The sequence below is a fragment of the Zingiber officinale genome, chromosome 6B, assembly GCF_018446385.1.
Source record: "Zingiber officinale cultivar Zhangliang chromosome 6B, Zo_v1.1, whole genome shotgun sequence".
Classification (NCBI taxonomy): domain Eukaryota; kingdom Viridiplantae; phylum Streptophyta; class Magnoliopsida; order Zingiberales; family Zingiberaceae; genus Zingiber; species Zingiber officinale.
In genome coordinates, this window is record NC_055996.1 from 58,236,729 (window position 1) to 58,259,153 (window position 22,425).

The following is a 22,425-nucleotide window of genomic DNA, read 5'->3' on the forward strand; positions in this document are numbered from 1 at the left end:
CAAAAACCTATTTATATTCATCCCATGAATACCAAGGATCTTTTGTCTCTTTGTATTCCTCTTAATGAGTTTGATTTATTATATTGGATTAACCATTAATCCAATAACCCAATAAGTCTAACCCATTGAGTCTAACCCATTAATCCAATGTGTCTAATTCGGATTGAACTCAATCCAATGAGTGGGTTCATTTGAGTCTAACTCAATTAGTAACCAAAAGGCCCAATCATCTCATGATTGTCTCTTAGGGCTAATTACTAACAAAAAGCGATATCTATGGGCCCCTTAATTAGTATGACATAAGAAAGTATGATCATGTGCAAATGAGTCAATATGAGATATTGAGCTTATTTGATTGAGTGTGTCTACTTAGAGATCAAGAAACACAAACGGTTGATAAGAGAATGACACGGTCTATGCCTCATTGATCAATCTAGATATCAAGGATAGAGGGACCAAGTCATACAAGATAATAGCCACAGGTAGGTTAGGTCGGCCCTTGACTTTCTCGTCACTTGGGTAGCAATGATGCCTTGCTAGATGTCACTCATTGCTTATGAATCTAAATGTTGATTTGGATACATTGCTAACGTTACGAGAACCTATTGGGTCACACACAAAGAACAAGTAGATTTAGAGATGAGTTCATATGATGAATCATTGGATTAAGTCTAATCCGAATTGGACTTATTGAGTTAGACTCAATTAGATATAATTATTGGATTGAGTCTAATTCAAACTAGACTCAAGGAGTCAATACAAATTAATGAAATAGTGATTCATTATATTTGAAATTGCATGAGATCAATTGAGTAAGACTCAATTGAATTGGATTTGAGTTAGAGTCAAGTGGATTACACTTGAATTAGACTCAAGTGAATTCATTCACTAAGAGGATTAATGGAGATTAATTTATTGAATTTCAAACATCAATGAATCATTCAATTTTTGAAATTGAATTCAAAATGAAGAGGTTCAAATGTGGTCCTTAATGGAGTGTAAATATTCATTAATTCTCATTAATTGAATTAATGCTCATTAAGTATTTTCATTGGATGAAAATAGTTAAGTATTTTTTTCTCTCATTTTCGTGTACTTCTTCATTCTCATTCCTCTTCTCTTCTCCTCTAATCTGAGACCTCCTATTTGTTGGGATTTTTAATTCAATTCCCTTTAGTCCCACATTGCTAAGCTAAAGAAGCTTAGAAGCCTTTATATATGGAAGGCTTCCATGCTAGCTTAGTCAAGTTAAGGAGGACCTACACGCATGCGCGGGCTAAGCCCAAATCAGGTGGTTTCAAGGGGTTCGAACAGGAAATCCATAAACCGGGCGCGATGCACGCGATCATCGCGCGCAGGGGGGGGGGGGGAATCCCCAGCTCGTGGGCCTCGCGCTTACAGGCGGCCCGGTTTGGTTCACCCGGTTCATTTTTTTGTTAGCCGGTTTGGTTCACACCTGGTTTGGTCCGCGTGAGGAAGCGAAGCAGCGCTTCGGTTCTGTCCGCGTCGCATGAGGATGAGAAGCAACGCATCCAGCGCATTCGCGCGTGAGAAGAGGAAGCATAAGCAAAGTGTGCGTCTCTTCCTCTGCACTGCTTCAAGTGTATAAATACACTTCCTCACTTGCTTCTCTAAAATTATAATAGAACTAATTACGCTAATACAGTAATCTATAATTGCACCAATAAATGACGAGCATGCAATAAACGTTAATAATAGTAAGGGTAGAGAAATCGTGTATCTCCGGTCGAAGCGTCGGACGTGCCGACTGTCTTTAGAGAATTTATTGCCGCCCACAGTGCAGAGGCTCTTCGGCAAAATCCTCCCAAGATCCGACAACCGCTCGCGTCGCTCGTAGGTGCACTCCAAAACGAGCACCGCACTCGGACTCAACCTCAGATCGCGAACCAAGCCTCAGAACAACTCGGAAAGAAGGAAGAAGAAGTAGAAAGCAAGGAAGAAGGAATGCTTTGCTTTCTGGAGTGAATTTTATTATAGCATCAATAAACATGATGAACGATAGGGTAACTGGGTCTGATGAGGCTAGCGCCTAACCCGAAAGATTTTTCAGGCAAAACTTCAGACGTTGGCAACAACGAATGAAATTTTGGCTTACTACGCTAGGGCTATTCTCCGTTATAGAAACAGACCCTCCTTCACCCAATGAAGAGGAACCTGCCCGTAGTGCTGCCTTAGAGAGGTTTAAGCAAAGGGATTATCTCTGCCATGGGAGAATCCTATCTGCCCTCTCAGACGCACTATTTGATGTGTACTGTTCAACGCTTCAGCTAAAGAGCTGTGGAAATCTTTAGATAAAAAATACAACTCTGAAAATTATGGTTTAGAAAAGTACACTGTGGCAAAATTCCTAAACTTCAAAATGGTTGAAGGCAAATCTGTGATAGAGAAGACACATGAATTTCAAGTCCAAATTCATGGTCTTGCTGAAGGAGATATGCCATTACCTGAAAAATTTCAGGTCTTGTCAAGCATCGAAAAATTGCCTCCGAGTTGGGAAGATTTTGGCATGACTCTTAAACATCGGAGAGGTAAAATCTCTCTCGAAGATTTGATGATTGCCTTAAATATCGAAGAAGAACATCGGAAGCAACAGAAAAATGATGATACAAGAATGCCTATGGATTTTATTCCAAAGGCGAATGTAGTAGTCTCATCTGACAAGAAGAAATTCAAAAAATAGAAAATGAAAAACAAGATGAAACCCAACCCAAAGGTTCAAAAGAAAACTGGAACCAAACCTAAGCCTTGCTGGGCATGTGGACAGGTTGGACATTATGCCAAATTCTGCCCTAAGCGAAAGGACAAGGAGAAAAACCAAAGCAATACGTCCAACACCAAGGCACAAGTAAATGTCGTGACTGCTAGTGACGACACCAGTGATAGGTTTGTTACCTTCAAACCCGAACTAAACTTGATCTATCAACCCAATGAATGGTTAGTTGATACAGGTGCTAATGTACACTGTTGTGCTTATCACTCTACCTTCCTTACTTATCAGGTAATTGAAGGCACTTCCGTAACCATGGGGAACCATTCTGCAGCCAGGGTGTTTGGGATAGGACAAGTTGACCTGAGGTTCACCTCTGGAAAAGTCCTGTCACTGCATGAGGTGCATCATGTTCCAGCGGTCCGTCGGAATTTGATTAGCGGATCAAAGTTAGTCTGTGCTGGTTATGAGTTGAACTTCAAATGTAATAAAGTTGTAATATTACATTTAGGAACCTTTATTGGAAAAGGTTACCTTAATGAAGGTTTATTTAAACTCAATGTAGAAAATGCTACTTTAAATAAAACTTCTGATATTGGTTGTTCATATAACATTGAGTCTTATGATCTGTGGCGTGACAGATTAGGACATGTCAATTTTAATACCGTAAAAAGGATGATGAATCTTGACATGATCCCTAAGCATGTTATAAATGATAAGAAAAAATGTGAAATTTGTGTGCAATATAAACAACCCCGTAAACCCTTCAAATCAGTTGATAGAAATTCTGATATTTTAGAATTGATTCATACTGACTGTTGTGAGTTTAACTGTGTAATAACGAGAGACCATAAAAGGTATTTCATTACCTTCATTGATGATCACTCTCGTTATTGTTATGTTTATTTGCTAAAAACCAAGGATGAAGCTTTAGATAAATTTATGATTTTTAAATCTGAAGCTGAGAATCAAACCGATAAAACTATTAAGAGGTTAATGTCTGATAGGGGTGGAGAATTTACCTCGAACCTATTTCAAAAATTTTGTCAAGATACAGGTATAATCCATGAGGTAACTGCTCCATATAGTCCTCAATCCAACAGTATAGCAGAATGAAAAAATCGAACCCTTGAAGATATGATTAATTCCATGTTAGGCAGTTCTGGGTTACCCAACTTTATGTGGGGGGAGGCTCTATACATTGCATGTCATGTGCTAAATAGAGTCCCAATGAAGTCAAGGGATAAAACCCCATATGAGCTTTGGAAAGGCCGAAGGACAAGTTTGAAATACCTTAAAGTGTGGGGGTGCCTGGCAAAGGTACTAGTACCTGAACACAGAAGAAAAAAACTTGGTCCAAAGACCGTAGATGGTATCTTCTTGGGTTATGCTCAAAATAGTATTGCATATAGGTTCCTGATTATTAAATCAGAAATTCCTGGAATAGATGCAAATACTATTGTAGAACTTCGCGATGCTACATTTTTTGAGGATACATTTCCTATGAAGACGAGAACACCTCAATCTAGTATTCCTACTAGAAATGAGTCTTCTTCCGTAGAGGTCCCATTATCCGTAGTGGTACACCTTCCTCAAGTCAATCTAGACTAGATGAATCTAGTGAGTATACAGAGCCGAGAATGAGCAAGAGGCAACGTGTGTCTACGGATTTAGGCCAGGACTTTATCACCTATAATATAGAAGGTGACCCTGTGACATATAGAGATGCTATGGCTTCTCCTGAAGCTAAGCACTGGAAAGAGGCCATTAAAAGTGAAATGGACTCTATTATCTCTAATGCCACTTGGGAGTTGGTAGATTTACCTCCTGGGTGTAACACTATAGGATGTAAATGGGTGTTTAAAAGAAAACTAAAACCTGATGGGTCAGTAGATAAATTTAAAGCTCGCCTAGTTGCTAAGGGGTTCAAACAGAAAGAAGGGATTGACTATTTTGACACTTATTCTCCTGTTACAAGAATTACTACAATCCGAGTGTTAATAGCATTGGCGTCCATATATCATCTTGAGATCCATCAAATGGATGTCAAAACGGCATTCCTTAATGGAGATCTTGAAGAAGAGATATATATGGATCAACCTGAGGGATATGTAGTTTCTGGAAATGAGAACAAAGTTTATAGGTTAGTCAAATCTCTTTATGGTTTGAAGCAAGCCCCAAAGCAGTGGCACGAAAAATTTGATAGAGCTATGCTATCATTTGGCTTTGAAGTGAATGACTCTGATAAATGTGTATATGCTAAAATGAAATGTGATAATTGTATTATCCTATGCTTATATGTAGATGATATTCTACTGTTTGGAACTAACCTTTCTATTATAAATGAGACTAAGGCCCTCTTAAGTGGTAAGTTTGATATGAAGGATATGGGTTGTGATGATATGATTTTAGGCCTGAAGTTGACTCGATCAACTGATGGAATAGCAATTTCTCAGTCACTCTATGTTGAGAAAGTATTAGAGAAATATGGCTATAGCCAAGTTAAATATGTTGTCACACCATATGACCCTTCAAAAACACTCCACAAGAATAATAGTGGGGTGACAGTGTCTCAATTAAGATACTCACAAATAATAGGTAGTCTAATGTATTTAGCTAATTATTCTAGACTTGATATTTCTTTTGCTATAACGAAATTGAGCAGGTTTACCAGCTGTCCGGACAGAACGCATTGGGATGCATTAGACAGAGTACTCAGATATCTAAAAGGCACTATATCCTTGGGCTTGTGGTATAGGAGATTCCCTGCAGTCCTGGAGGGATATAGTGATGCTAGTTGGATAGCTGACACTGCTGAGTATATATGTGTTACTGGTTATGTCTTTACACTTGGAGGCGGTGTAGTTGCTTGGAGGTCTGTTAAACAGACAATTATAACCCAGTCTACATCTGAGGCAGAATTGTGTGCTTTGGATACCACAGTAACTGAAGCTGATTGGCTTAAGGGTCTTCTTTCTGAAATTCCCTTAATGATGAAGCCAATACCTTCTATTTCAGTGCACTGTGATAATCAAACAACAATAGCTCAGATTAGAAGCTCCAAGTATAACCATAAACAGAAGAGACATGTACGAATAAGATTGAAGTCTATTCGTGAGCTAGTGTCTCTTGGAGTGGTGTCATTGGACTTTGTAAGTTCAAAAGACAATATTGCTAATCCACTCACTAAAGGACTTGATTCTGAGGAAATCAAGAGATCCAGTAAGGGAATGGGACTGAGGTCTGTCCTGGTTTCATCTATAGCGGCAACCCAACCTATCTGATTGGAGATCCCAAAAAATAGGTTCAATGTGGTACAAACAAGCTATAAGGGTGAAACGTAAGCATCAAATTGATTGAGATGTAATCTCATAGTCTCTTCCCTGGATAGATGCTTGACTGCTAGTAAGGATGAGCTTAGGAGCTCTTAATGAGTTCAAGGTCTTAATGACAGGATGCTTGCAGTACATCCTTGGAGAACTCACCTATGTAAGTGTAACTGTGAGGCCGCAGTGTGGGGGGTCTAGGCAACTCTCCTTAGCACTTATGAAACAAGATTCGGTGGCATGACCGTAATGCACCAACCCAGAAGGATTCAACCGTCGCCAGTGATGAGTTGTTACCAATTGATCTTCACATATAAAAGGTTTAAGATCAAGACTCTGTTCTCTTCAAACCTATGTGAATAAGATTAGTGTACTTAGGTGAAAATTCAAACCGGAAGGTATTTTCACTGAAAGCTCATTGCAACCAAGCCTCAGAACATATCTTTGTTTTTGACTAAAATAATTTGAATTAGTGGGGGATTGTTGGGATTTTTAATTCAATTCCCTTTAGTCCCACATTGCTAAGCTAAAGAAGCTTAGAAGCCTTTATATATGGAAGGCTTCCATGCTAGCTTAGTCAAGTTAAGGAGGACCTACACGCATGCGCGGGCTAAGCCCAAATTAGGTGGTTTCAGGGGGTTCGAACCGTAAATCCATAAACCGGGCGCGACGCACGCGATCATCGCGCGCTGGGGGGTTGCAAATCCCCAGCTCGTGGGCCTCGCGCTTACGGGCGGCCCTGTTCGTTTTTGCCAGTCCGGTTTGGTTCACCCGGTTCATTTTTTGTTAGACGATTTAGTTCACACCTGGTTTGGTCCGCGTGAGGAAGCGAAGTAACGTTTCAGTTCTGTCCGCGTCGCGTGAGGATGCGAAGCAACGCATCCGCGCGTGAGAAGAGGAAGCATAAGCAAAGTGTGCGTCTCTTCCTCTGCACTGCTTCAAGTGTATAAATACACTTCCTCACTTCCTTCTCAATTCACTCCAGAAAGCAAAGCATTCCTTCTTCCTTGCTTTCTACTTCTTCTTCCTTATTTCCGAGTTGTTCTGAGGCTTGGTTCGCGATCTGAGGTTGAGTCCGAGTGCGGTGCTCGTTTTGAAATGCACCTACGAGCAACGCGAGCGGTTGTCGGATTTTGGGAGGATTTTTCCGGAGAGCCTCTGCACCGTGGGCGGCAATAAATTCTCTAAAGACAGTCGGCACGTCCGACGCTTCGACCGGAGATACACAATTTCTTAACCCTTACTGTTATTAACGTTTATTGCATGCTCGTCATTTATTGGTGCAATTATAGATTACTGTATTAGCGTAATTAGTTCTATTACACTATCAAGGTTGCTAGCACAACCTTAGGTGATTGCCTTCTCCGCTTTGCAAGTTTGTCAGACAAACGAACACTTGTTCGTGTGGATACCATAGAGGTGCGAACGTGTGATCGTGCTGAGATCCAAGTTGTCTGGAGTTGTTGTGCACGCATCAAAGGTATACTATCATGATATCAACTTAGTATAGATTGTAATATATCTTTCCCTTCGCATAGATCTTCTGGAGGAACTAGAAGTTTTCCACTGCGCTTGAGTGTGTTTAGCGCCCTAGTTCCTTACAGTTGATTGGTGGGAGATTATAGTCGATTGCTAGGTAGAAATCAGCTGGTGCAACAACTTTTAAAAGAGGGTTTCTAGATTATTTAAAGTAGTTGGTTCTTGGGGGTTTGAGGATGAGTATTGTTGCATTTTCAAACCAACAAGAGGCAATTCAAAGAAATAAGAAGCATCCAAATCAAAGTTTACTTGTGTAAACGTATTTGTTTCAATTTTTATCGATTTCATTTGTATCTTTGTATTTGATTATATGTTACAGGAATAAGTTCTAAGAGGCTTCTTCACCACTAAAGGTATCCAAAAAGGAAAAGGATAGTGATGATAGTTATTAGGACTAGGCTTTGGGAGGCGGTGAACCAAGTAAAATCAAATTTATTAGTATGTGTTCCTCTTTTACTTGTCTTACTTTAAGATTTCTATTGTGCAACTTCATCGAAGTGATCGGAGTTATTCTCCCCTCTAGCTCTCTTGTGTGATAACATTAAGTTTGTCGGCTGTGATTCACATCCTAAAATCTAAAACCCGATTTAGAAGGTAGTATTTAGAAGGGTATTTTGGATAGTTTTGTTTTAATAGGGCATCCATTTGACGTAAATGAAAAAAACGATGTCCATTTGACAATTTGTGTCAAATTTATTAAGGATGTTTGCCCTTTACATGTGTATAAATGTAAAGGGCATCGTAGTGATGATGTTTGATTTTCAGTATAAATGTATCATTAATTCAATCCGGCAATTTTATTATGTCATTTTTCTGTGTCCAATCCGTCTATGAAATATAATATTTTTTTATATGGGTAAAGTGTCTAAGAATTTAACTTATAAGGTAATTAATTAATTAAATAGCTCTTGCACATGCTTTAAAATATTTTCCACGTGCATTAGGTAAGCTTATAAATAGCAAGAGAAAGCTATGCATCGGCCACAAACCTCTTGATCACTACTTCCTAAGTTTCTAATTAAGATGGAGAAGCAATCAACCACCCCGGTTAGTAGCAATGAAGATATAGTAATTCGTAAAACATCAAAATATCATCCGAGTATTTGGAACGATTATTTCATCCACCACACTACTACTCCTGCTCTCACAGAGGTATTTTATTATCTTCTCTCCACATTTAATTTATTCATTATTTCTCACTCAAATTTTTTCATAAACACCTATTCATAAAATATATAATCATCTTAAAGGAAATTGAAAAGCATTGAATTATTTGTTTTAATTATTTAAAGGTAATATATATAGTTGTTGAATTTCATGTTTCATGATGTAGGTGTCGATTAGAGCGGAAGAGCTAAAGGAGCAAATAAAGAACTTGTTTCGAGAAACCAGTGACATATTGCAAATTATGAATTTGATCGATGCAATTCAGTTGCTCGGCTTGGATTACCACTTTGAGAAAGAAATAGATGCGGCACTAAGTTTAATTTCTAAGCATGATGCTAAGAACTTTGAACTTTATGAAACTTCTCTCTGGTTTCGATTACTTAGGCAACATGGTTTCTATGTGCCTCCAGGTAGTTAACAATATAAATAAACAAAAATTATTACACTATATATTCTGTCAAATAAAAATATATATCTAGAAAGGTCATCATTAAAACCTTTTAAATATAAGCTACAATATTTACATGCTATATATCATAAAAAAACTAATCAAATAGTTTGTTCTATATTACTATACTATTTGATTTGTTGTGAGATAATTATTAGTATTTTCCCACTATTGTAGATGTTTTTAACAAGTTCAAGGATGAGGAAGGAAACTTCATGTCAAACTTGAATGAAGATGTGAAGGGATTATTAAGCTTATACAATGCAGCTTACCTTAGGATACACGGGGAATATATACTTGATGAAGCTATATTGTTTACAAAGAATAGACTTGCATCATTGTTGGACGAACTTAAACAACCATTAGTAATATTGGTGTCTCTTTTTCTTGAAACACCACTATGCCGGAGAAATAAACGGCTCTTGGCAAGAAAATATATCTTTATTTATCAAGAGGAGGAAAGGCGAAATGGAGCAGTATTAGAGTTTGCAAAGTTGGATTTTAATATGCTACAATCTCTTCACCAAGAGGAACTAAAGAAAATTTCAATGTACCAAAGAAGTAATATTAGAGTACTTGAATATTTTTACATGAATTAAGTGTGAGTACCAAAGAAGTTGAATAAATGATTTCAAACTCACATATTATAATAATTCACATGATTTATTTGTCTAAATAAATGTTTTATTGTAGTTTAAACTAATTATATTGCCTCATTTTTTTTTTTACATATTTGAAGATGGTGGAATGATCTAGCACTTGCTAAATCACTAAACTTTGCTCGCGATCGAATAGTGGAATGTTATTATTGGATACATAATGTGCACTTTGAGCCTCACTATTCTCGTGCAAGATTAATTTGTACCAAGGTTATTGCATTGTTGTCACTTTTGGATGACATATATGATAATTGAGCTGTGATACTCATCTAGAATTTTCATCTAGAAAATTCATCTAGATAGACACATAAATGATGGGACCCACCATTTCACTTTTTATGGGCCCATCATTTATGTGTCTATCTAGATAAATTTTCTAGATGAAAATTCTAGATGAATATCATTTCTCATGATAATTATAGCACACTGCAAGAGAGCCAATTATTAACTGAGGCAATTCAAAGGTACCTATTGTATTCATTACTATGTTACATTTCTGTTTTGAGTTGAGTAGTCTACATAGATGATAAAAAATCATAGAAAAAATAAATTCAACTCAAAATCAACAAAAAAAAGTTATAAAATGATAAATTACTGATCTAATTATAAAAGAATAATTAAAAACAAAATAAAATGAATTAAATTATGAGCTAATTATTGTAAGTTATTATACCAAGTAACGAATGTATTCTTGATGTTCCTTTAAAATAAAAAACAATGAAAAAGACCTACTTCTGATTAAAAAAACATTAGAACCTACTTTATTTCTCAATTAAAGTAGATATGAACACAACCTCTAACTTGTCAAAACAACTTAAAATTACCTATAAGTCAACTAATATTTTGATCATTATCTAAAGATCAGATATCAACAACAAATATGTAACAATATAATTAACATCAAATAAATAGTTATCATTTCTAATTTATTTCAAACTAATTTTGATATTCTTTATGAAGCTTTAAGATATCATGACCATATAGTTAGTCAATTATGCATGTTAAGTTTCTCATTTCAGGTGGGAACCTCAAGCCATTGATGAAATATCAGAATACTTAAAGGATTTCTATCTCAAGTTTCTAAGAACTTTCAAGGAATTTGAAAATGAACTAGAAAGTGATGAGAAATACCGCATACCATTTCTTCAAGATGAAGTATATTTAAGTACATTGTAAAAATGATTAGTGTCTCTTATTAACTTGTCAAATATTAACTAATTAAGTTTATTGTTTCCTTTTATGTAGATAAAAGCTTTATCAAGGTCTTACTTCATAGAAGCCAAATGGGGCATTGAAAAATATGTGCCCACACTAGAGGAACATCTAAGTAACTCACTAGTCACCACTGCATATCCTGTGCTTATCTGTGCTTGTTATGTAGGCATGGATCAAGTGGCATCAAAGGAGGTATTTGAGTGGGTTGCTAGCTTCCCCAAAATCATTAAAGCTAGCACTATGATTTGTAGACTCATGGATGATGTAACTTCACATGAGGTGATTATTTCAGACAATTAATTTATTTGGTAGATGTTCAAAGACATTTTCTTTTTCTTAAAATTTCTTTTGGAATTTCCAGCTTGAGCAACAAAGAGAACATGCAGCTTCAACAGTAGAATCTTATATGAAAGAGTTTGCCACAGATGAAAAAGAAGCTTATAAGAATCTTATGGAGATGGTGGAGGATGCGTGGAAGGATCACAACAAAGAATGCCTCAATCCAACACAAGTACCTCGACTTTTAATTGAAAAAATAGTAAACTTTTCAAGAGTAATAGAAGAATTTTACAAGTACACTGACACATACACCGATTCCAAAACTACAACGAAAGATAATGTCAATATATTGTTGGTTGAATCTGTTCTTATTTAAGAGTGTCACATCCTACAAATCCTAGCCAATGACGATAATCAGAGGCCAGATAATTCACAATTTAAGGTCATTTAATCCACATTTGAATAAAGTGAAAATCGAGTTTGGATGATTTATAGTATGTTATTGAAGTACTGGAATGCCTTAAGTATAAGGCATATATTGTAACACGCATGTAACATTGTAGTAAATAAAATAATTAAGTGCTTGATTATCATAGTCTATAATCATTTTATTTTATTGTCAATCTAAAAATCAAGAATTATTTAGAGAGCTAGACTTAAATTTATGTAGTATTAATATATCGTTTAGTTGATATAATTTTTATATTTTGGTTTGGAAATGGAAGAATTGAGAGTAAAAAAAAGAGATAACTTATTTGTGACCAAATAACTTTGAAAAATGATAGAAATTAAATCTAATTTTATTGAATGACAATAAGGTATTTGGTTTTCTAAAATGTCCTTGATATCCTTAGAAATCAATATAAAGCTCAATCATCATGCTCTAGGTTAATTTTTAAAATCCTCACGACTTAAGATATACCAATTTTTAAAGGTTTTTGGGATTTATCATCATGACTTTCAAAGTTATTCATCATTCATAAAATCTTTCTATATTAAAATAAATTTTTTATCCCCAGGGCGTAGTACAGCTGGGGGCGCATGGTTTCATGGCCGAAAGGTCCAGGGTTCGATCCTCGGGGTGTCATTACCTGGGGTTAGCGTCCTGGCTATACACTTTCAGCTGTGTACCTGCATTTACCTCCCTCCATATCCGTGGGACCGGCTCTACGAGCCGCTGATGTGACGGTTCCATATTTTTTTTCAATATTAAATTCACAATCCAAATGCTTGAGGTTAATTTTTAAAATTGATTTTACATAATTAGAGATTAATTAATCTACAATTCTTGAGAAAGGCTTTGTCCTATTCAGCATAAGCACAAGCCAATTTGTGCTCATAGTCCGTTAATTAATAAATTAAATGTAAAAAATAATTTAAGAACTAAGAGCTTTATAAATAAAATAAAATTTTAAGAATTTTAGATTTTTAAAAAGGATTAGATTAATTTGACCAAAATACATTTAAATTAGCTATTATTTTAAAAGTTTTAAAAGGTATTTATTCAAATTATAAAGGTTGTAATCATTTGAAATGTGGCCGGATTTGTTTGGATTGTAACCATGTGTGTCATGCTAGGCACGACCATGTGCCATGCTCAGCGCAACTAAAATATGGGAACTTATGTTTCCGATTGTAGTTGGCAGCTCAATTTTATTTTGAGACTATGTGTTGGTGTAGGAAATATTAAATAATTAAATTTATATTTTGATAATGGTGTAGAATTTAAAAGTTAAGATATCTTGATGTCTAATAAGATTGATTGAGTTTGTAGAAAAGTTTTAAATTGTCTTAGGTAAAATTCTTAGTAGATTCTAGGTATGTGGAAAACCCTAGGGGGAGGTAACCATAGGTCCTAAGGAGCGGTAATCCTAGGTGATGGAAAGTCCTAGCTGTGGTTATGCAGGTGGAAAACCCTATGGGGGTGGTAACCCTAGGTTCTAGAGGGTGGTAATCCTAGGTTATAGAAAATTCTAGGGGAGATAACCTTAGGTCCTAGGGGGATGATAACCCTAGGCAGAAAGTCCAGTCGATCTGGAGGACCATTCTGGCAACAGGTAACTTCTCCTGAGAGGAGTAGGTGAGGACGCATTTCGCGGTGAGAGAATAGTAGGCGTCGGTTCGACCTAGGATTTTTGGAGGAAATCCGAAGTCAGAACTGGATAGTTCGAAGGTTGTTAAAGTTATTTATTTACATATTATATGCTATGTGCTAACTCTATTTTGCAGGAGACTAACACTTTGTGCAGGGTTAGAATCGACCGAGATCGGTCGGCCGAACCTCCAAGCAGCAAGATTATAGTTCCAGCGAGTGGACCGGGTTCGACTAGGGGATCGGTCGACTAAACCTCGTGATTGGTCAACCGAACCGAGGATAAGAGGTGACGTGGTCGAGCCGAGTTGATCGAACCAGATGAGTTGGGGATCGATCGATCGAACAGTGAGATCGGTCGATCGAACGAAGAAACTCTATCCGAGCAGCAGAACTGGGATTGGAAGGCTGACCGATTCAGGTGGGATCGGTAAGACCGAACCTAGGGATCGGTCGACCGATCCGGGTCGAGTCAAGACTTGATCTCAAGATCAATGGATCTAGATCAAGTTTAAGGAGGTTATAAAAAGGGGTCTCGGCCAGCACTTCAAGGCAACAAAAAATCAGACTACTTGCACTCCTGTGTGCTGCGACGAAACACTTCAATAACGCTCACCTGCTACGTCGACAATTGACGTTCCTTTCAACATCTTTGTATTGTCGGTAACTTAGTTTTAATATTGCAATTGTAATTGATCTTATAAAGATTTCTCGAGCTTATAGTAATTGTCCATCTAAAGCACTCTCATATGCGAGCCTTGGAGTAAGAGTCGTCACAGGCGCCGAACCAAATAAAAGAAAACTTGTTAGCGTTGCTTGTCTTTTTCATTCTTTATTCCACAACATTTACTTTAAGTTTTCCGAAACGAACGAGAAAACAATGTGTGTTATTCACCCCCCTCTCTAGCACGTCTACGATCCTACAATTGGTATCAAAGCTAGGCTGCTCTAATTTGGTGAAACCACCAATCAAGTAGAGGGGTTCTTCTTTCAAAAACAAAATCATATACTATTTTTTCCCTCCAAAATTATTTTTAAAAAATTTATTTTCATCTTTTCACCATTGGTCAGTATTAGTAAAATATCACAGTTACCAAAATTTGTAATAATATTTTTTATTAATATTTTTTTTTCTAGAATTAGTGAATTGCTAGTTTTATTTTTCTCCCATACTACTAATCCAAGACAAAGTCTTGGAACATTTGTTTTTTTTTTGTGCGAGATTCTTTTTTAATGGCCTACCAAGATGGGTACAACACCGCATGCTTACCACTCTTGTCCAACGAGAATTTTGGATACTAGAAAGACCAGATGGAGTACCAACTAAAGACCTAAGTGGAGATATGGACCATAGTCGAAATCGAATTTATACTCCCCACCGAAGAAGGTGTGTCCATCGCCTGTGACAAGTGGGATGCACAAACAAGAAGAAAAATTGAGGCAAATGCAAAAGCAACATGTACTCTCCTATGCGGACTAACAAATTCAGAGCTTGATCGAGTTGGAAAGTTCAACAATGCTAAGGAGCTTTGGATGAAATTTATCAAGCCTTATGAGATTCCTTCAAAGCTAGAAAACCAAGTTGAACCTGAGTTCGAATCTAAGTATGAATCTCTAGAGTCAACCTCCAAACCAGACTCAAAAGAATCGGATCAGACTGATTTCATAGCACTGATGACCAAAGAAGAAATAGCTGAATTTGAGTCTGAATTCAAGATGGCAATAGTCAAGGGGGAGAATCCTATCATGGATCTAAAAGGTAAAATTGTAAATTCAAATTATAAATTTCACATAACTTGTTTTAAGTGTAGGAAGAGAGGGCACTATAGAAACTAGTACCCTACTCGTAAGATTCGGCCGACACAACCAGAGGAAAAGGAGAAATCGATCCAGAAATGGAAGAAACACATTGAATTCTCTAAGTGCAAACATATGGGTCACTATAAAAGTCGATGTCCAGAAAGAAGACCCAAGAATCTAGGGGGAGAAATCAAGTAAATTTACATTACATGATAATCTAATTTTTTGTAACACATGTATGTACCCTAGCTAATCCTACTTGCTCTAGTATAGATTTCTATCGAAAATTAGATATGCATGCTAATAATGTAATGAATAACGTTGATTCAAATCTAAATAAGAATAACTCAAAATTATTTAATAAAAATAACAAATTAACTCTTAGAAATTAGAAAAACAGGATAATATTTTAAAAGATAAAATTGATAAATTAGAAAAGATTGTTAATAATTTAACCAAATTACAAATTCTAGACTTGAATTACAAGTCGAAGGTAAAACTTAAACTCTACAAACCAAGTTATAATCAAGTATCTTTTAATTATGAAACCAATCGATAAACACTAAATTAATCAGTAAACTTATAACTCAACTTAAAAGTTAACTTAAAATTGTAACTTGTTAACTTAACTAATAAATGCTTGATTTGTTTGATCCATGTATAATTACCATGAATATGCATATAAGTAATTAATTGATAAATATCATTCATGATTACTAATTGCTTAATCTAGAAAGGATAGATAAAGACTTAGGCTTGATTCACACTTGACTAGTCAAATTTAGGATTTTCAGAAAGGAAATAGATTATTTAATTTCTTTAAAAGGGTTTATCTAGAAGTGGTGGATGATCCAATACCCAAGAAGGTCTAGTGCCTCGCAACAGTCTGGAAGCCAATTATTGAAATAGATATTTAATTAATAGATTGTTAAACCTTAGTCTAACTCAAATGTTCATCAATCCTTAGATTTTAATATTAAATTGAAGATTAAATTAACCATCTTACAAAACTATTAAGGTTCCCTGATTGAAAATCTAGAAAAGGGTGAGATGGACCTAGGTTTAAAGTAGTTAACTAAACCTAAATTAATTAAATTAAAACTAACTCAATTAAAATTCATAATTAATTTTAAAATCTAATTAATTATAAAAGTTTAATTAATTTAAAAATCTAATTAATTACAAAATCATAATTAATTTCAAAATATTAATCTTAATTAATTTCAATATGTTAATCATAATTTCAAAATGTTAATTATTTTCAAAACATAATTAATTTCTAAAATATTAATCATTTTCAAATAATTAATCATTTTCATAAAATGTTAATTATTTTTAAATTATAATTAAATTATAATTATTTTCAAATCATAATTAATTTCAAAAAGTTAATTAGTTTCAAATCATAATTAATTTTAAAAGTATAATTAATTTCAATTAATTCTAAAATCCTTAATCAAAGTAAATTATTTCCAAATGATTTAATTTTTAAAATCTTAATCATAATTATTTTTAAATATTATTTTAAATATTTTAAAATTCAAAATTTAATTACTCAAATGTATATGTTTTCAAATTCAAACTTAATTATTCTAAAACTCAAATTTAAAATACTTTTTCAACATTTTGAAATCTTCAAATTCAAACTTATATTTTAAAATCTCTAATTCAGTACTTTTAAAATCTAAATTTAACTTAAATTATTTTTGAAATATAGTTCAATATCATAAATAATTTTTAAAAATTAAAGATAAAATCAACTTAACTTAACTCCATCTCACACACACTTATAAGCTAAACATGCTTGATAACATAGAATGAGTGAGATGGAAAATCAAGAAAATAAATAATAACTTTTATGTTTTTGATTTACATGCTTGGACTCTAGGACCCTCAAACATTTTTGGCATTAATTAAGGGAGAGTGAAAGGAAGGTTAAGACATTAATTTTTATTTTGTTAAACATTAGTTTTAAAAGTTAAACTTTTCAAAAGTTCAAAATATTTCTGAAAGAGGAAGTTTCATTTGTTTTAAACTATTTTTGAAAAGAAAAATAAATTATTTTTGAAAAGACAACAACTAAATTTTGGATAAAGTATTTTTAAGTATTTTTCAAAGAAATCATTTACTTATCTAAGTATTTTTATTAAAATATTTTTAAAGCTAAGTTTTTATCAAAATATTCTTAAAGATAAGTATTTCTGTTCAAATATTTTTAAAAACTAAGTATTTATCAAAATATTTTAAAAGCTAAGCTTTTATGAAAATAAACCTTATTTAAAAAAATAAGTTCAAATACTTTTGAAAAAGTTTTTTAAAAAGTAATTTTTTTAAGCTAAGTACTTAAGTTAAGCCTTTATCAAATTTTTTTAAGTACTTAAGATAAGCTTTTATCAAAAAAAATTTCAATGCCTTTTTAAAAAAAGTCAAGTTGTTATCAAAATTCGCTTTTAGAAAGCCAAAGTACTTAATAAAGGATTTTTAATTACGCTAAGTGTTTATTAAAGTAATTATTTTTAAAGTTGAAATTTAGCTAAAGCCTTTTAAAAGCTAAGACAGTTTCAACACTTACAATTAGCTAAGTTTTTTTTCAGCTAAGTAATTTTTAAAGCTTAAGTTTAGCTAAGTTTTAATTCAAAAAGCTAAGTATTTTTCAAAGCATTTCTAATTTAGCTATGTGTTTTTAAAGTAATTATTTTCAAAGTTAAGTTTAGCTAATTTTAGGGAAAAAAAAAAGCTTATTTACTTTCAACGCTTAAAAATTAGCTAAGTTTTTTAAGTGTTACCCTTCAAAGGGAGCTTAAGTTAAACAAAGTAGAAACCTTTTTATCAAACAACCTTTACTCCCTAAATTGTTTTTGATATATGGCAAAGGGGGAGAGAATGGTCAAAAGTTAAGGGGAGTGATAAATTAAGGGGGAGCTAATACTTAGTGAGAAAATGCTATATTTTTCTTTAAATGTTTTTCATTAAACTGTTATATGGTGTCATAATAAAAAAGGAGGAGATTGTTGGTGCAGGAAGCACCAGAAGATCAAACTTGTGTTTTGATAATGGAAAAAGATTCAAAAGTTAAGATGTCTTGTTGTCTAACAAGGTTGATTGAGCTTGCAGGAAAGTCATAAGTTGTCTTAGGCAAAAGTCCTAGTGGATTCTAGCCAAGTGGAAAACCCTAGGGGGAGGTGTCCTAGAGGCAGTGACCCTAGGTGATGAAAAGTCCTAGCTGCGGTTAGGCAGATGGAAAACCCTAGGGGTGGTAACCCTAGGGGGTGGTGACCCTAGGTTATGAAAAACCTTAGGGGGAGGTAACCCTAGGTCCTAGGGGATGGTAACCCTAGGAAGAAAGTCCAATCGGTCTGGAGGACCGGTCTGGCAATAGGTAACTTCTCCTAAGAAGAGTAGGTGAGGACACGTTCCCCGGTGAGAGAACAGTAGGTGTCGGTTCGACCTAGGGTTTTTGAAGAAAATCTGAAGTCAGAATCGAACAGTCTGAAAGCTGTCAAAGTTATTTATTTACATATTATATGCTATGCACTAACTCTATTTTACAAAAGGCTAACACTTTGTGAATGGTTAGAATCGACCGAGATCAATCGATCGAACCTCCAAGCAGCAAGATCATAGTTCCAGTGAGTGGATCGGGTTCGACTAGGAGATCGGTCAATCAAATCTTGGGATCAGTCGACCGAACCGAGGATAAGTAGTGACGTGGCCGAGCCGAGTTGATCGGACCAGATGAGCTAGGGATCGGTCGACCGAACGGTAGGATCCGTCAATCGAATGAAGAAACTCTATCCGAGCAACAGAACTGAGATTGGAAGGTTGACCAATTCAGGTGGGATCGGTCGACCCAGCTTGGGGATCGATCGACCGATCCAGGTCGAGTCAAGACTTGATCCCGAGATCAAGGGATCTGTATCAAGTTTGAGAAGACTATTGTAAAATACGGTACCCCAAATAAAGATTTAATAATAAGGTTTAATAGGAAAATAACCATAAGAGAATTTTTAGAAATTTTTAGGAATTTTTTGAAAATTTTTCGGAGCTAGTATGACGAGTTTAAAGGGGGGGGGGGTCAATTATTGGGTCACGGGAAAGCCTGTTTAAGCTATCCATTTAAATGAGGAAAAGTTTTATTTTTCTTTTTTCCTTTTCCTTTTCCTTTCTTTTTCTTCTCTCCCGTGCCCTAATCTCACTCACGCCGAACCGATCCTCACACGCCTGATCCCCTCTCCTTCTCCCCTCTCGCGACCCTTTCTCTCCTTCTCCCTCTCGCGGCGTGGAGAGATTCCTCTTCCTCCTCGCTCTTCTCGACACCAACTCCTTTCGCCTCCGTCGGCGCAACCGCTCATCGACGGCCAATGTCGTCGATCTTGACACGGCGCCACCATTCCTCTGACCAGAAGCGCGGTGTTATGTGCCATCACCCACTTCGATTGGGCTTAGCACCCGAGTCAGTGACTACGGCAGGCCTGTCCACATGAGCAGCCAGCGCCGAAGTCTCTTCTTCTTCCTCTCGATCTCGTGGCGCTGCCTAATTGTCGGGTGTTGCTAGAACTAGTCGGCCGCCTGTCTAGGATGAGCAGGGAGAAAAACCGAGCCCTAGATCCGTTCGACTCTCACGTCGTCTCTGAGTCGTGCCCTAATCACTGCTTGCTGCCACCACTTGCCGACACCACCCACGCACAAATCGCCGACCATGGGAGAGCAGGGAGTGTAGCTTGCTAGCGGACACCTCTCCTTTCCTCGAACACACCGCCCTCTGTTTGATTTCTGCCTTCATGGGGAAAGAGGAAGTTAGATAGCAGTGGACGGTTGGTCTGAACTTGCTGGATTCTGGCCACCATAGCACTGAATGCCTAGTTGTTTTCTTGATATCCATCTTTGATACTATCAGTGTAAGTGTTTTCAGCAAGTGAGTTTCTATTTTGTAGATCTGGTATATATATTGAATTAGGTATGAATTGGATTATATGGTTGGATGATAGATTTATATTAGGTGAGTTTAGAATTGATTAAGTATAGATTTAAATCTAAATGGAATAACTAGGGTTAAGGAAACTAACCCTAGTTGACCGTTGAGATATATTTAGTTAGGATTAAATGATGATCTAATCTAAGCTTCGGGTTATATCTGATTTATATAGTTAACAGAGATTAAATGGAATTAAAAATCTAGTTTCTTAATCGGATTAGGAGTTTGGTTTAGCTATTTTGCTTACAATAAAACTTAGCTAAATTGTACGATTTATTACGCAGTGATTGTTTAGCTCACTCTACATTTGAGGTGGGTACCTTGACTTATCTTTAGATATTGTCATTTGATATGCATAGTAGATTTTAACGAGTAGTGATGATTATGTTCATATCTGCATCGGTATGTCACTACTTGTTACCTGTTGCATGCTTGATTTTGCTTACCTGTTTTGCATTCATTATCCTCTTGATTATTTATACTCATAGTGGAAGTGACATACCATGCCTTATGATATACTGGACTAGACATTTACCATATTTGATACGTGTACCTAGACCTTCTTATTTGAGTCATTTATTTTGGTACATGTTTTATGGAGATAGATATGGTCAGGATTTTCATGCTTAGTGTTATGCACCATCTTGCATGATTGCATGCTGAGCGATTGGTAGCCTCCCTTATGTGCTAGTTGTAAGACCGTTAGATTCGATAGAAGGGGGGGGGGGTGAATATCGATTCGAAAATCTCGAGTTAAAACGCAGCGGAAAAGTAAAGAAGTAAAGAGATGACACTGTTGATTTTTACTTCGTTCGGAGCCTGTGACGACTCCTACTCGAAGGCCCGTACTCCTTGAGTACTTTCGTTGGGCAATTCACTAGCAATTCGGATAATTACAATTTATGTACAAATATTGCTAATGAAAAAGAAAGAAAACAAAGCTAACCGACAAACAATGAATTAAAAAGAGAGCCGGAGTGAGTCGTCGGAGCTTTGTGAACGTTGTTGGAGCGCAGAGCAGCAGAGTGATTGGACTCAGAGTTCTCAGCAGACTTGTATATTGAAGCTCCTGCCTGGGGCTTCTTTTATATGCTGCTCCGGGCGCCTGGATCCCTTCCGGGCGCCTGGAATGTGACGTAACACTCCCAACCAGCATGCTCCAAGTGTCAACGTCGTCCTGGGGATAAAACTTGCCTCCGGGCGCCCGGAGCCATTCCGGGCGCCCGGACCCTCACTGTTCCCTACCTGCAAAATAGTGTTAGTCCGAGGCAAATAAACCCTGCAGCATAGTTTGTTAGCACATTTTTACAGATACGCTAAGTAATAAAAATTAGCATCAAGAGTATGACTTAGATTCCGTCTTTCCGAGACTGGAATCTAGTCACGATCTCGACTTAGATATCCGAAATGGATCTAAGCCGGATCGACGCCTAATGTTCCCTTCCCGGGAACGCGTCCTCGCAGTCACTCCCCTCCAGTGACTTACCTCACTTACCTGCCAGACGTCCGGTCAGCCCGTCGACCCGTCTGGACTTCTTGCCAAGCGTCCGGTCAGCCCGTCGACCCGCTTGGACTTCTCGCCAGCTATCCGGTCAGCCCGTCGACCTAGCTGGACTTCTCGCCAAGCGTCCGGTCAGCCCGTCGACCCGCTTGGACTTCTCGCCAGCTATCCGGTCAGCCCGTCGACCTAGCTGGACTTTTCCTGCACACTTGATAAAAGTGTCAGATAACAACACAACTAACTTAACTCATTTGTCATTCATCAAAACCTGGGTTAGACCGTTAGTGCTACCCGCACCAACAATCTCCCCCTTTTTGATGGAATGACAACCTGGTTAAGTTAGTGAAAGCATATGTACGAAACAACATGCATTTGTGTGGTTTTAAAGTTAGTTTGAGTTTTCAAATTGGTTTAGCTAACTTAACCACCTAACCCTCCTCCCCCTTTGGCATTCATCAAAAAAGAACAAGGGTAAATAAGCATAGTGTTTAAGTTACTTAATCATGAAAAATAACTGAGTTTGGTTCAAAATTCAAGGATAAAAGTACACTCTTTAAATCCAAGAAAAATCAATTTGACTTTGGGGGAGCTTAAAAAAACTTGTTTAACGCATTTGTTCTTTAGCTTTTGAAAGTTTGCTAAGTGTAGATTGTCTAATTTTCAATCATAAGTGTATAAGGTCTAATGTTTCAAACC

At 36.2% G+C, this 22,425-nt stretch overlaps 1 protein-coding gene across 1 annotated transcript; it reads left to right on the plus strand.

The window, feature by feature from the left end:
- The first annotated feature begins 8,582 nt into the window (after nucleotides 1-8,582).
- Nucleotides 8,583-11,971, plus strand: LOC121990212 (alpha-humulene synthase-like). Its single transcript, XM_042544399.1, has 8 exons — nucleotides 8,583-8,745; nucleotides 8,927-9,170; nucleotides 9,386-9,758; nucleotides 9,948-10,111; nucleotides 10,277-10,331; nucleotides 10,887-11,022; nucleotides 11,113-11,361; nucleotides 11,444-11,971. The coding sequence occupies exons 1-8, from the start codon at nucleotides 8,617-8,619 to the stop codon at nucleotides 11,735-11,737; spliced, it is 1,644 nt and encodes a 547-aa protein (XP_042400333.1). The 5' UTR covers nucleotides 8,583-8,616; the 3' UTR covers nucleotides 11,738-11,971.
- The last annotated feature ends 10,454 nt before the right edge of the window (nucleotides 11,972-22,425 follow it).